The sequence below is a fragment of the Phodopus roborovskii genome, unplaced genomic scaffold, assembly GCF_943737965.1.
Source record: "Phodopus roborovskii unplaced genomic scaffold, PHOROB, whole genome shotgun sequence".
Lineage (NCBI taxonomy): Eukaryota > Metazoa > Chordata > Mammalia > Rodentia > Cricetidae > Phodopus > Phodopus roborovskii.
The window spans coordinates 19186615-19199889 of record NW_026126558.1 but is presented as its reverse complement, the minus strand read 5'-3'; the positions used below and the strand labels follow the sequence as shown (position 1 = coordinate 19199889).

Sequence of the window (13275 nt, the reverse complement as noted above, 5' to 3'; positions counted from 1 at the left end):
GTGTTTTATCACAGAAAAAAATCTCTAAAACACATAATGCTTTTGAAATGTAAGCAGTTACGTGATGTGCTTTGGAGAATCATGCTGAAGCACTCATGGAGGAAAGTAATAATGCCATTCACCAACTCAAATGTTTCAACAATAGTATACACTAGCATTGTTCTGTACGTGGACAAGTGCGCAAGTTAGTGCACAGAGAAAGGGAAGGATAGAGAAACCACTGTGACAAATGCTGACCCCTAGTGGATCAAAATGAAGGACACAGACTTCACTTACTGTCTCAAAATAAAGTCAGAAATGTAAAATAAATCAAGTCAAGCCCCACCCCCCACACGAGGGAGTGCAGGCCCAGGAAGACCTTCAGCATTTGGACAGAGACCTGGCCCCCAGGGAGGGACAGGATTTGAAAACAGGTTTAAATGGCTTTATTTTCTCCATGATTTTTCCTCCCAAAGAGCCAATGTCCTTACAATACTGAGGGATCCCAGGACTTAGATCCAGAAAGTGACAACAGAGTTTGTGGTCTATTAGAGAGCCTTTCCTGTCTAGTGACACCGTGACTGGCTTGTGCAGTCCAGCTGGGCCACAGTTCGAAGGACATGGCTTGAGACAGACATTCCTCTCATGATGTAGCCACCAGGCTTGCTTGAGTTGGTGGGCACAGTCTGGATGGGACATCTGGCAGGAACAGCAGGAACTGTCACCTCCGATGATCTGCTCCAATGGCCTCTGTGACTGTGTTAAAACCACGCTCTCTGGACAGAAAACAAACAGTCTGTCCTCAGGGAGCCCACACTCGCCATGAGCACACCGCTTACCACACTATCCCACCCAACACACCTTATGACCACTGCTACTCTGCCCTCACCCAGGCTTCTCTCTGCACATATATCCAGCCAGGTCTTCTGTGCAGGAAGGGAAGTAACTTTATAACCTGCAGCTTCCAGACACCGAGCCAATGCAAATTCACTACTTGCTTCAATCTGCTAGGATTCCTCCATGCCCGGTCCCTGGGTAAGTGGAGTCCTGTCTTGCAATGAGCCCTGCCTGAGAAGAATTCTGAACTCCTATGGCACTGTGTGTCCTTGGCCAAAGGTGCAGCAGAGAAACCGTGCCAATCTGCCATCAGTGTTTCCCTCCAGCCCTCTGGGGGTGCACGACAGACCGACAGCAGGTGTCACTCTCTATGTCTCAAGCTGCATCAAACCCCACTCACTTTAGAAGTGCTTCCAGCTCACGCTTGACCCTGACCACGACAGGTGGCCCCAGGAAGGTGAGGGCCGTGTACAACTGCACCAGGGAGGCTCCTGCCTGGATCTTCTCCAGAGCATCTTGCCCGCTGCTCACACCACCAACCCCGATAATGGGAATCCTGCCTGAAGAGAGAAGCACAGAGCAGGGCCAGGAAGGCGGGTGTGAGGACCCAGGTCTCCATCAGGCCTCAGGCCCAGGGAACACAGCAGATGAGAGCAGAGCCAGGGATCTCGGCAAGCACAGTGGGTGAGGGAAGACCAGGACCTCACATGTGTCCAATGGAGCCTTGCCTTAGCCAGGCGGTGGGGACACGTGCCTTTAATCCCAGCACTAGGGAGACTGTGAGTTTGAGGCCAGCCTGGTCTACGAAACGAGTTCCAGGACAGCCAGAGGTGTTAAACAGAGAAACTCTGTCTCGAAAAAAACAAAAACAAAAACAAAAGCCTTGCCTTGAGTGAGGGTATACATCTCCCGGATGGTCTGGGTTGACAGATCTCGGAGTGGTTTCCCACTCAGTCCTCCCATCTCAGAGCGCAGAGCACCTTGGAGGCCAGATGGGCGACTCACTGTGGTGTTTGTGACAATTAATCCATCGATGCCCAGCTGCAGGGCAAGACCGAGAAACAGCCTTAAGCCATGGATCTGAGGGACTCAAAGGAACTGTGTCTTTGAGGACTGAATCAGCCACCAGGTCAGAGGCCAGTTCTACAGAGCAAGACCCTCACAGGCCTCACCTACATCTTGACTGGAGAAGCCAGCAGAATGAGCCTCTCAGTGTGACACAGCAGCGTCTCCTGCTGAGCCCATCACAGTGCCCACACAGGGTCTGACCCTTAGAACAAGCTGTCTGGGAGTAACTCAGGGAGTACATAGAGAACAAGATTGGAATCCAGAACGGCTGGACTGGATTCCTTCTACCCCCTTTAGCCAGAGAAGCCTGGGGTTTGGAGCAGCTGGAAAGGGACAGATAACATTCTAGTCCCAGGTGAGATTGGCAGAGGCTAGCACAGGCCTCAGACTTTCTGGATGAAGCTGGATCAGCAGTAAGAAAAGGACTCAGACACATTTTCAAGCTCACCGTTTGCCACCAGGTGAACTATGCAATGACAGACAACCAACCAACCCTCCACATCACACAGAGGAAGTCACCAACCATTCTGCGTTACCCCAGCAGCAGTGGATGATGAAGGCTACCCGACCCCCGACCTCCCACCCCCCTTCCACCCTGGATCACCCCAACTCAAACCTCTTTTGCCACACTGGCAATGTCCTCCTTGTCCTGGGCCGTGAGGTCAGGGGCAATCTTCACCAGCACTGCTGGCTTCCGCACTCCCTTCAAGGCGTCCCTCTCCTGCAGCACCTAGGTTGACAAGCCAGAGATGGGGACCCATGCCAGAGCCCCGCAGGGCAGGGCAGGGCAGCATTTTCACATAGGGTCAACTAAAGCACAAGCACCTCCTGCCCGAGATGACTGCTCACAGGTTTTGATTGTGTTCCTGAAAACAAGCAGGGAGGTGTGTCACAAGTTCTGTGCAGTGAGAAGCCATTCCATTTACACATGCGAGACCTGCCTGGCCCGGTTGCCTGTGTTTTCAAGGCAGTTAACTGCCTGTTGTGTATGACTGGGGTTTTGAGAGATGAGAGGGCACTTGGAAAATGTGTGTGAGGGTTCCTAGGCCAGATGTGAAGAACAGCTTCTTCTCATTGGCCCCACACCTTCACCTGAAGAATGAACGAAAGGAAGTAAGGACAACAGGCTGGCCAGAGGAACATGTGATAGTGTAATAACACACCTTAGCCAGCAGGTGGCGCAGCTCAGACTTTCCCTGTAGGCTCCTCAGACCAGCAGTGTTGGGACTGGACACATTCACCACCAGGTAGTCAGCCAAGGGGCCCAGGACACGAACACCCTCTACATAGTCTGCAGCAGCATCCTCCGAAGTCTTATTCTTCCCCAGGTTTATTCCCAGAGGCAGCCCATCTGTAAATATCAACAGTGTGTCCCCACAGTTTCCCACGCAACATTCTGAGTGCTGGTCAGACTCCCCTGAACCAGCTGACAGGGAAGGTGAACCATTCGTTCCTAGGGATGCTGCCTGGTGAATGACTCGGGACCACTTCATCCTCTCTATATGGCAAGTGTGTGCACCTTCAAGGATGCTTCCCGCATACCAAGACTTTCATCTTTAGCATTTTAAATGGGGAGATCAGAAGCCTAAATACCAGGGAGAAAAAACAAAAACAAAAACGACAGGAAGATGGGTGTGATGGGCACTTGTAATCCCAGTTCTCAGGTGTAAGTAAGAAAAAGTTCAAGGTCATCCTCAGCAACATAGCAAGTTCAAGGCCAACCTGGGAGACATGAGACCCAATCTTAAAAAAAAAAAAAAAAAAAAAAAAAAAAAAGCAGGGCTATGGAGATTCTATCTCCGTGGTATATCACATGCTTGGCATACAGGGGGGGGGGCCCAACAGAAGCCTCAACATCAAAGCTTCAAGAAGTTACTAAGGGACTCATTCCCAGCATATCACATAGATCTTTTCCTCCACCACCCCAACTGGCCAGGGGATAGGTCTGCAGTCTTCACAATCCCTCTTGCCCTCCAATTCCAATCCCCCGGTCATATCCCAACCTTGCAGCAGACCACCTTCCTCTCTGCTCTCATTCCCAGGGCTCTGTGCAGAGCTTGGTGGCTCACCCAGCTCTCCTTCCTCCACTGAACTCTCAAACCACCACTGTTTCTAGCCCATCCTTACTCCTTAGTCAGCTCCCAATACCTAGAAACACTTTCTATCTAAGACTGCCAGTAGCAGGGTCCTGGCAGGGTCTCAGAAGCATTCCCTACCAGGCAACCAATCCACAGTTACCACACTTCCCTAGGGGGAAACAGAGACTCCCAAAGACACTCTGTTATACCCATAGATCAGGAGTTGGGGGAGTTAACAAAAGAGAGAGTAGGCATGCATTGATGGGCATGTCAGCAAAAGCAACCTGAATCTCATGAGTCTTGATCAAGGGACTGTATATGAAATGGTTAAGAACAAAAGTATAAAACATTGGAAATCATAGTGGGCATTCAGCCTGCAGGTGTATTAAGTCCAAGGCCAGCCTAAGCTACACAGGAAAACATTAGGAAATGTTTTCAACTATCATGTCTAAAAGGTAGATGGAGAGGTGTAATAAATCTTTTTTGTTCTCTGAGAAAAGAACTTATAATTAGGATGATCATACATCTCTGTAGCCCCAAAACATTCCTGGGGGCTGGGTGTAATTATTCACACTTTCCCCATCACTTTCAAAGGGTCAAGCCTCTGGAAAAATGCTTGCAGACTCATGCTCTCTATGACAGAAAGGAGTTTACTGGGTTCAGCTTTCTTACAACTCTCAGCATGTCAGTGGCCCAGGCTGCTGTCCATCTGCCAATCCAGGCAGACCTAGAACATGGAGTCAGCTCACCCATGCCAGGCCAGGGAGGACACGAGCAACATCCCACACCATATTGCTAACATCACAGCCTGTCTCTCACAGCCCGTCATCTTCTGGGTCATCAACTTAAAAGGAAGATTTGTGTAACTAATTCCCTCAGTGGGCTGGGGCAGGTGACTAGACTAAATTATACAGAACAAGGTCTTGAAGCTTCAAGTCTAGTGCCCAGCAAGCCAGGATCACTGTAAGCTTCAGCACAAGTAAACTGGATTGAGAGTATGGCTTCCATGAAGCAACTGGGCCTTTCATTAGCGATCACTTGACCACAGTCACAATTCTACAGTCCGGAAGGCTGAACTACACTTAACACAGAGCACTGTCTCTTCTATCCACTCGGGTTCCTAGGCATGGTGCTGGCAAAAAGTTTCTATGAGGCTGCCAGCTGCCAGCAGACACATGTAGGAGAGCACAGACATGGGCCTTGACCTCACTCCTGTGACTGTAAGGGCACAGGCTGAGGGTGAAGGGTGGACACAGGACAGTGCGGGATAAAGCTACCCCACAGAACACTGCAGGTATTAAAACGAAGAAGTGGAAGGCAGGAGGCAGGAGAGCACCACAAATATTGTGTTAAGACCTCCATGGCTAGCAGACCTAGCTCTGTCCAAGGCTTTTTCAACACTGTCATTTCTTGCTCCCACCATCTGAACTTGCCAAGTGCCTCAGCCCTTTCTTCCTTGGCTCCTCAAATAAATGCAGAAGTCCTCAGCTAACTGTCACACCATGAGGACATCGAATGAGACTAAGACCTCCTGAAAGACAGTCCAGAGGCAAAGGAGAAGTTTCCACGGACTGCAGAAGACACACAGGGAGCCATGGGGAGGGGGGCCACCACCCAAGCTTTCACCCCAAAATGCACTTCAGAGAGCCAAGCAGACCACAGAGGACAAGCTGGAATGTCTCCATGAAAAGCCACCAAAAGTGAAGGTTGTTTCTGAAGTGAGGCCTGAGGACAGCTGGTCCCCTGAGTGTAGCTCTTCCAGAACTAATACACACTATTTACACAGTGAACAAAAGGACAGCAGGGCAGGGTGTGGGAAGATGCACTCGGGGCACATCTTAGCTCCACACATGCTCTCTGCTGGTCTCCAAGCCCCCAAATTAGGACACAGTTCAGGCTCCATGGGTGCTGGAGACCAGCAAGGCTTTGCTGAATCACGACATCTGGTTAAGACCTCTGAGGCTATGGTGGATGCTGGACAACTCCTGGGTTGCTTTGTGTGGTTTTTATTGTTTGTTCATTTGTTTCCTATTGCTGAGTCACCTGCGCTCCCCATGCTTCTTTGTAATAGAGAAGAAAGTCCCTCCCACAACACCTAACTTTACCTGCAGTGAGCTTGGTCTGCTTCTGCTGTCTGGCCCGTAGCCTGTGTTCCACCACTGAGAGCCCCTGGCTGTTGAATCCATACCTGGTGCACATAAACCCACAGGGGAGGGGTGGAATCAGAAGGTGGCAGTTTGGAAAAGGCACCCCATTGTCAACTACATCTGACTTAGAATCAGCACGGAAACACAGCCGTGGTGTGTCTGTTAGACTGTTTCTGGGAAGGTTGAATGGAGCAGGGAAGACCCACCATGAACATGGGCAGCACCATGGCTCAAAGAGAAAGAGACCCAAGCTCCAGCATCCTTCACTTGCTGCTTCCTCACTGTAGGTGCAGTGCAAAGTGACCCTCTGCCTCAGGCTCCTGCCACCAGGAGGGCTTGTCCCCTCAAACTCTAACCAAAATACCACCACCACCCCACCTTCCTTAAGCTGCTTTTTGTCAGTGTTTTGTTCCAGTGACAAGAATGGTAAGTAATGGGGTCTGGTTACATCACATTGTTGCTTGCAGCCAAAGCAACACTGCATGGACCGTGGCATGTGGATCTGCTGGTGTAGTAAATACCCATCCCTTCAGCGTGGCTATACTGAATACATACCATGTGCATGATTAAGAAGGCCAAGTGTACGCATACATATTCCCAAGAGCACGGGTTCCTGTCCCCTACTATTCCCTGTCCCAAGTACTATCACCCTAAGACCGAAGTCACCCCTAACAGCCAGATCAGAAACACAGGTGTTCTGCCTAACCAGTCTTAAAGATGTCAGTTCCTGCCTGCAATGCAACAGAAAGTTCTGTGACTTGTAGAGAAGTTTCCTGCAATAAGCAGTAGGAAGCACATCTACAGCAGGCCTGCCAAAATCCCCACCAGGAGGCTCTCCAAAAATCTCCTAGCAAAGTACGACGGATAGTCTCCCCTTTGCAGTTATATTAACTGCACAGAATAAACAGCAAGGCTTCATACAGTCAAAGGAATCTCCTCCTAAGAGCAGCTGTACATGTTGAATACCACGTCCTTGTTCACTGAAAGCAAGGGTCACCTGTGCAGTACCATCACTGCTGATAGCATGTGGCCTGGCCATGTGAGAGGAGCCAGAAGTAAAGGCTCATGGGTGCTGGAGGACCAGAAGCCAATAAAGGGGGGACGATAGTTAACCAATGATTTTTACATTGACTGCATGTCAAAATGACTTTACATTGTTTATAATTAAACCATAATGATCATGAATACAATAATTACAAGTGTATTATCAAGTTCACTACTTATTAATGAGTCATTAGAATATTTCAAATTACATGTGAGGTCATTATATTCCTATAGGCTAACACTGGACAAGGGCGAGGGAGCAACAATATAAAAAAGCTCACACCGAAGCCAACAGCCCAAGCCTTCCCAAGCTGTTCTTTGCAACCAGCACCAGCTCTCAGAGCCTCAGCGGGAACACCTGGTAAAATCCTAACAGCTGTTTTCCAAGGTTCAGGTGAGAGCAGCCTAGAACACAACAGGTGTTCAAAAGGGCTCCTGAGTATCCCAAATGGCAGAATGTCCACCCATCGTATGAGGAAAGCACTTCCATCTAAGAGATCCTAGCAGGGGAGGAGATGTCCCAACACACTGACACCGAGCCACCACCTACCTGTTAATGACAGCTTGGTCCTCCGGGAGGCGGAACACTCTGGGTCTGGGGTTTCCTTCCTGAGGCTGGGGAGTCACACTTCCTACCTCCACAAACCCAAAGCCCAGCTTGTAGAGGCCGTCGACAGCTTCCCCATGCTTGTCAAATCCCGCAGCAATCCCTACTGGATTTCGGAATTTATGGCCCAGGACTCTCACTTCCTGGGAAAGAGACAAACACCAAGTGCTTCTCACAGCAGGGGTCCCAGCATCCTTTGTCAGAATTTCCCTGGAGCTTATTAAGCATCACTGGGCCCAGAGAACTGGGATCTTTGGGAGGAAGGACACTCTGGGGCATCCATCTGCATCAGCATTCTGCAGGTGCTCCTGATGTCTGCTGGAGTCTGACACCCCGGAGTCTCAAGGCTTGGGGAGAGAGAGGCAGTGTCCCACCACCACCAAACAGGAGACAGGAGCTGTCTTGCACAATTACTGTGTATCTTCTTATCTACTCAACCTGGGCAGGACAAGGAGTCCTTGGTGTTGTCAGCCTTGAGGTCATGCTACTCTGACACCAGTGAGTACCACACAGCAAAAGCCTGTAACCAGCCTAGCATACAAGCCCCAACTGTCCCTTCCTCCACAACTGTCAAGAAGCCAGCCCAGGGTCACCATAGGCAGCTGGAGGGAGGACATCGGCAGGCACTGGTGCTGGCTCCAGTGAGCTCTTTGAGGTCAGGAATGTGTCCCCAAGGGGGAAGCCACACACAGGAGATGAGAAAGAGCACAAGGAAAGTAAAAATGTACACACAGCACTTCAGAACCACGAGGCGAGAAGTTCAGCTAGAACGGGCCCTCCTTAAGGCTACCCTCAAGCCAGTTCTCATCCCTGGCTGTGTGACAGAGCCTGGGGTGTTGCTGTCAGGCTTCTCTGAGATTATGGCTAAACTGGTCAATCAGGAGACCAGGGCAGCCAAGCATTCCAGAAGCACCTCACCCTCCCATGAGAGTCCTGTCATGATAGAGAACTGAAGACTTAGGAAACCGCAAAGAATTAAACTGAGGAAGATGAAGCTGCCTAAGAGTATCAACCAGCCTGGCTATTGGGGAGCAGGGACCACTGTGCATAATGTGGTGTGTAATCCCACTTCCTCAGGAAGTTGAGATTCCAAAATCATTTGAGACTCCAAGTTCAAGACCAACCTTAACAACATGGGCCCATCTCAAAAGAAAAAAGGGGGGCATCCAGAGAGATAGTAGAAGGGCCACACTGGCTGTCATAGAATGGTGACAGGTGTGAGTTGTGGCTGAATGTGGCTGGGGCAGGAGGTTGCCTAGGACTTAAGTCCTCTATGCCCTCAGGACATGACTACACCCAGGGCCTGCTTCTGATGGGGGGAAAGAAAGGACCCATCAGACCAAGCTGCAATGCTCTCTCCCTGACCCTTCACACCTACCCAGACAGAGGACATAGTATCTACAAGTGACAGCCCTTCCCTGCTAACACTGTTCCCCTGCATCCACTAGCTGCTTAATGACTCCAGAAGATGTCTCTGTTCAGCAGAGGGATCTCAGCAAGGCAGGCCAGTGGCCAAGGCTGGACACTATAGGTCCTGCCACCTCCCAGCTGCATGACCTTGGGCAAGTCACTTACTTAGTTTGTACCTCAATTTCCTAATCTGTAGATAGAGATGAGATAGGACCTCCCTCAAAGGGTAGCTGTGAGGATTAAAGCTGTAAGCATAGACTACATGGTGATGCTGTTCTGTAAATACAGAGTGTAATACAGAAGAAAAGTCGCTTCCTCGGGCTGAGCTCCAGGTCCCAACTGCTTGCGAACCTGCAGCTCTGGTTTTCAAAAGCGCAGTGACAGCAGAGGAGTACCAATGCTGAAGGGTGTGACCTCCCCACATACCCAAATGTAACACAGGGTGACCCAGAGTACCTACCAGCATATCAGAGTCCTGAAATGTAGCTCGAGGAAGGAGCCCCAGGGACATGAAGCGAACAGCTAGCCGGTGGGCTGACTCGGGGTCTAGCAGCCTCTGCAGGGCTGGCATCAGATACTCAGCATAGAAATGGTCATCGCCCGTGGCTGTCAGGTAAGAGGTGAAGAGAAGTCCTCCTCCCCCAAGGATGATGGCTGCGTCCAGGGCCCGCTTCTAGTGGGGGAGAGGTAAGATTCCATGGGGAACCCCCATCAGGCCAGGCTGCAGCACCCTTCCTGACCCTTCACACCTGCCCAGAGGACATAACAACCACGAGAAGTGACGGTCCTTCCCTGCTCATACTGCCCACCTTCATATCCTGCCCACTTACACACCAGCCTTTGTATACAGATGCAGTATCTACACTGCTTACAGGGGTTCTGGCCCTGAATATTTTCCTAAGGACCAGCCAAGGAATTTTCAAGACAGGCAGTACTGGCCCCCAGGGGCCACATGGAAAATTATTTTTACTAGTTAATGAGGAAATGATGCTAATAGATTTGGTGTGGAGAAATTAGTCCTGCCAATATTCATCTTTAATTAAAGCTAACACACTAGTTTCCCTATGTACTGTACGATGTTTGAACTTGCTATTGTTATTTATGTAGGTTAAGGAAAAAAAAAACCCAAAACTTCCTATTATCTGAGCCAGAGACAAGCTATAGTTCACCACACAACCACCAACTACCTTGTAATTTAAGGACAACTGTGCAGTTTGCACAAAACATTACCAAGACTTAGATGCTGTTCCTAAAACCCCACCAGAAAGGGTATACCATGCTGTTTGTATACCAATGCACACCTTCTAAATAGAGGCTTAAATACCTGACCATCTATGTAGGTGAACTATATCCTGACTTCTACATACTAAATTATATGTTTTCATTTCTCCTTTATACTGTATTTAGGTCATGGTGTTTGTATTTTAAAATTATACCTTGAAAGGTTCCTGGCCTGAAATGTCCTATGTGTATAATATAAAAGTGGTTGAAATATAAACATAGCTTCACACTTTGGGTAGAAAACCACTACTCCAGCTCAAAGGCAGCTCACGATGCTTTTTCATAACCATCACTGCCAGATGCCAAGTAGCTAATGCATTCATTCAATCCTTCACCAAAGGCAAGCAAACCAGACTTGGTCCCCCGACCTCCAGGAGAGTGTAATCTATCTAATTAAGAGATAAATTAATGGTCACGTAAACACAGAGCCAAGAAAACTAGCGTGAAGGGATAAGCAACGGAAAGATCTCGAGGAAGCAAGCTAAAGTTGACTTTCAAAGGAGACAGGAAAGCTAAAGAGGAGGAAGCAGCTGGAGAAGGCATCTTTCTAGATGGCTGAAGCCAATGAGGGGTCAGAGAATGGGGTAGAGGGAGACATTTGTTTGGAACTAAAAGGAAAGCATTTCTTAAAGTGAGGTAGGAGAAATGTGAGGGGTATCAGCCAAAATACAGATTTGGGGGCTGGAGATGGCTCAGTGATTAAGTGCAGAGATAGGTTCCAGCTCCCATGTCACACCACAACCTTCTGTAACTCGAGCTTCACGGGCTCCAACACATGTGGTCTCAGAGAGCTAGCTCCTGCACTCATCACTACCCCCAAACACACACACGTACACATTATATTGTTTTAATGGGATTTGTCCACTAAACAAGGAAGTGGAGAATGTGATCAGATTTGCCTGCACTGCAAACCAAATATTCGTTCTTCCTCCTCTGGAGGGAGAAATACGTGTCAATAACTGCGCACTCTTTCCCAAAAGCAGGGACACAATCTAAGGACTCTTCCCACAGGGCTCCCATTCTAACCACACTTGATCTGGAAGGGTGGCCGCATGTGTTATTTCATTCCACCTGGGATCCTTTCCATAATGCTAGACCACCATGTGCTCACAGAGGCTCGATACTAGCTCAGTTAAAAACAACAAAAAAAGCCTGCCATCACTAAGGCGGAGTGATCTGCCCAGCATCCCTGCTTTTTGCACGTCCCTAGCTGCGCACACGTGGAGCTCACACTGCAAGTGTCCCAGCCTTTCAATTTCCCCGCCTCATCTCCTCCCAACCTGTGTCCCGACCATCCCTGAGCTCCCGCAGCACACTCACTCTCATCTGTCTCCACGCCATGCTCCTTCTGCCTCCAGGCCCGCCACTGGGCCCGCCTCTGACTCCACTCCATTGGAGAATGTGGGCTCGGCTCCGCCTATCTCCCAAGCCCTGCCTGCCGGTCCCGCCCCTCCCCTAGATGCTGATTGGACGATCGCACGCGTGCGCTCTGCCTGGAACCGTGTCCCTCCCGCCCATACGTGTCGGGGTTCTGTTTGACCACTATCGTTCCTTCTGAGGAACCCTTGCATAGAGAGCTTGTCTGAAATTCGCAGCGGGGAGCAGACTCCTCTGAAGTCTGCAGACTCGAATCCCAGCGCCCGACAGTATGCACTACCCTAATGCTTCCCTGCTCCTTAGGAAGGAAACAAAGGACGATGTATCCCGAAGGTTCCGCATGATTATCTTTATGCCAGCGCGTGGGTTTGACCATGGTGGGCCCCTTCCTAAAACAGAAAACGTAATTCTCTTTTACAGATCACACTCATGTAAACACGTTGTAAACCATAAAGACAAAGAATTTTACTTCCCAATTTAAAAAGAAAACGCTGATGTGTTGATAAGTAAATACGGTTCTTATTTTTGAGACACTGTGTAGCCCATGTTTCTCTAAAATTAACAATCCTTCTGCCTTAGCACTCAAGAGCCTGGGTGTCCACTGAGACCAGAAGAGGGCATTGAAACACCTGGAACTGCAGGTACAGATGGTTGGACCCAGGACCCAGATTCCCAGAAAGAGCAATCAGGGCTCTTAACTGTTGAGCACTCTCAAGTGCCCACTGTGATCTTTAACCTCCTGTTACATGCTCCTATTTGTCCCTCCCCCTTTCCACTGGTCCCCTTCCTTCTCTGAAGTAGTTCTCCCCACTTTAGGTCATAATTTGGGGCAAATTGAGGGAAGCTGGAGAGATGGCTCAGCTCTTAACATTTGCTGGAGAGGACCTGAATTCAGTCCTCAGCACCATATAGGTGGCACACAACTGCCTGTAACTCCAGATTCAGGGGAACATATTCTTCTGTACTTGTTTGCACTGTACTCGTTTGCACATACCCACATGCAGACACATACACCTATGCATAATTAAAAATGATTAAAAAAATAAAGTACTAAGTCTGTATTCTGCATATGAAAAAACAAAAACATATTTGGCTTTCTGAGATTGGCTTGCTTCACTTAACTTGATCTCCAATCCCATGCATTTTCCTATAAATAATCTTATTTCATTCTTTTTAATGGCTGAATATTGTTCCATACCTATGTATACCATGTTATCTTTATTTGTTCATCTGTTACTGATCCCATAACTTGACTGCTGAGAAAAACAAAACCAAAACAAGGAACAAAAACAAGCAAACAAATAAAACATGGGTATGCATGTACCTCTGTTGTGCGCCAACTTAGATTCCTTTGGGAATATAACTAGAAGTGACATAGCCAGGACTTTCTTGGTGGTAATTCTATGTTTGTTCATCTTAAATTTTTGTTCCATGTGTGAGAGTTCAG

The 13275-nt window shown here is 48.9% G+C and overlaps 1 protein-coding gene across 1 annotated transcript; it reads right to left on the bottom strand.

The window, feature by feature from the left end:
* Nucleotides 1–410: 410 nt before the first annotated feature.
* On the bottom strand, nt 411–11871 carry Dhodh (dihydroorotate dehydrogenase (quinone)). Its single transcript, XM_051201439.1, has 9 exons — nt 11772–11871; nt 9631–9843; nt 7704–7903; nt 6068–6150; nt 3048–3235; nt 2501–2614; nt 1704–1857; nt 1217–1376; nt 411–755 (listed from the first exon to the last, which is right to left on the bottom strand). The coding sequence occupies exons 1-9, from the start codon at nt 11790–11792 to the stop codon at nt 701–703; spliced, it is 1188 nt and encodes a 395-aa protein (XP_051057396.1). The 5' UTR covers nt 11793–11871; the 3' UTR covers nt 411–700.
* Between the last annotated feature and the right edge of the window lie 1404 nt (nt 11872–13275).

Coding starts and splice junctions, on each gene's coding strand:
- Dhodh (XM_051201439.1), bottom strand. CDS start 11,792: ATGGCGTGGAGACAGATGAGA. Junction 9,844..11,771: donor TGGCGTGGAGACAGATGAGA/GTGAGTGTGCTG, acceptor CTCCCCCACTAG/AAGCGGGCCCTGGACGCAGC. Junction 3,236..6,067: donor GCAGACCAAGCTCACTGCAG/GTAAAGTTAGGT, acceptor TGATATTTACAG/ATGGGCTGCCTCTGGGAATA.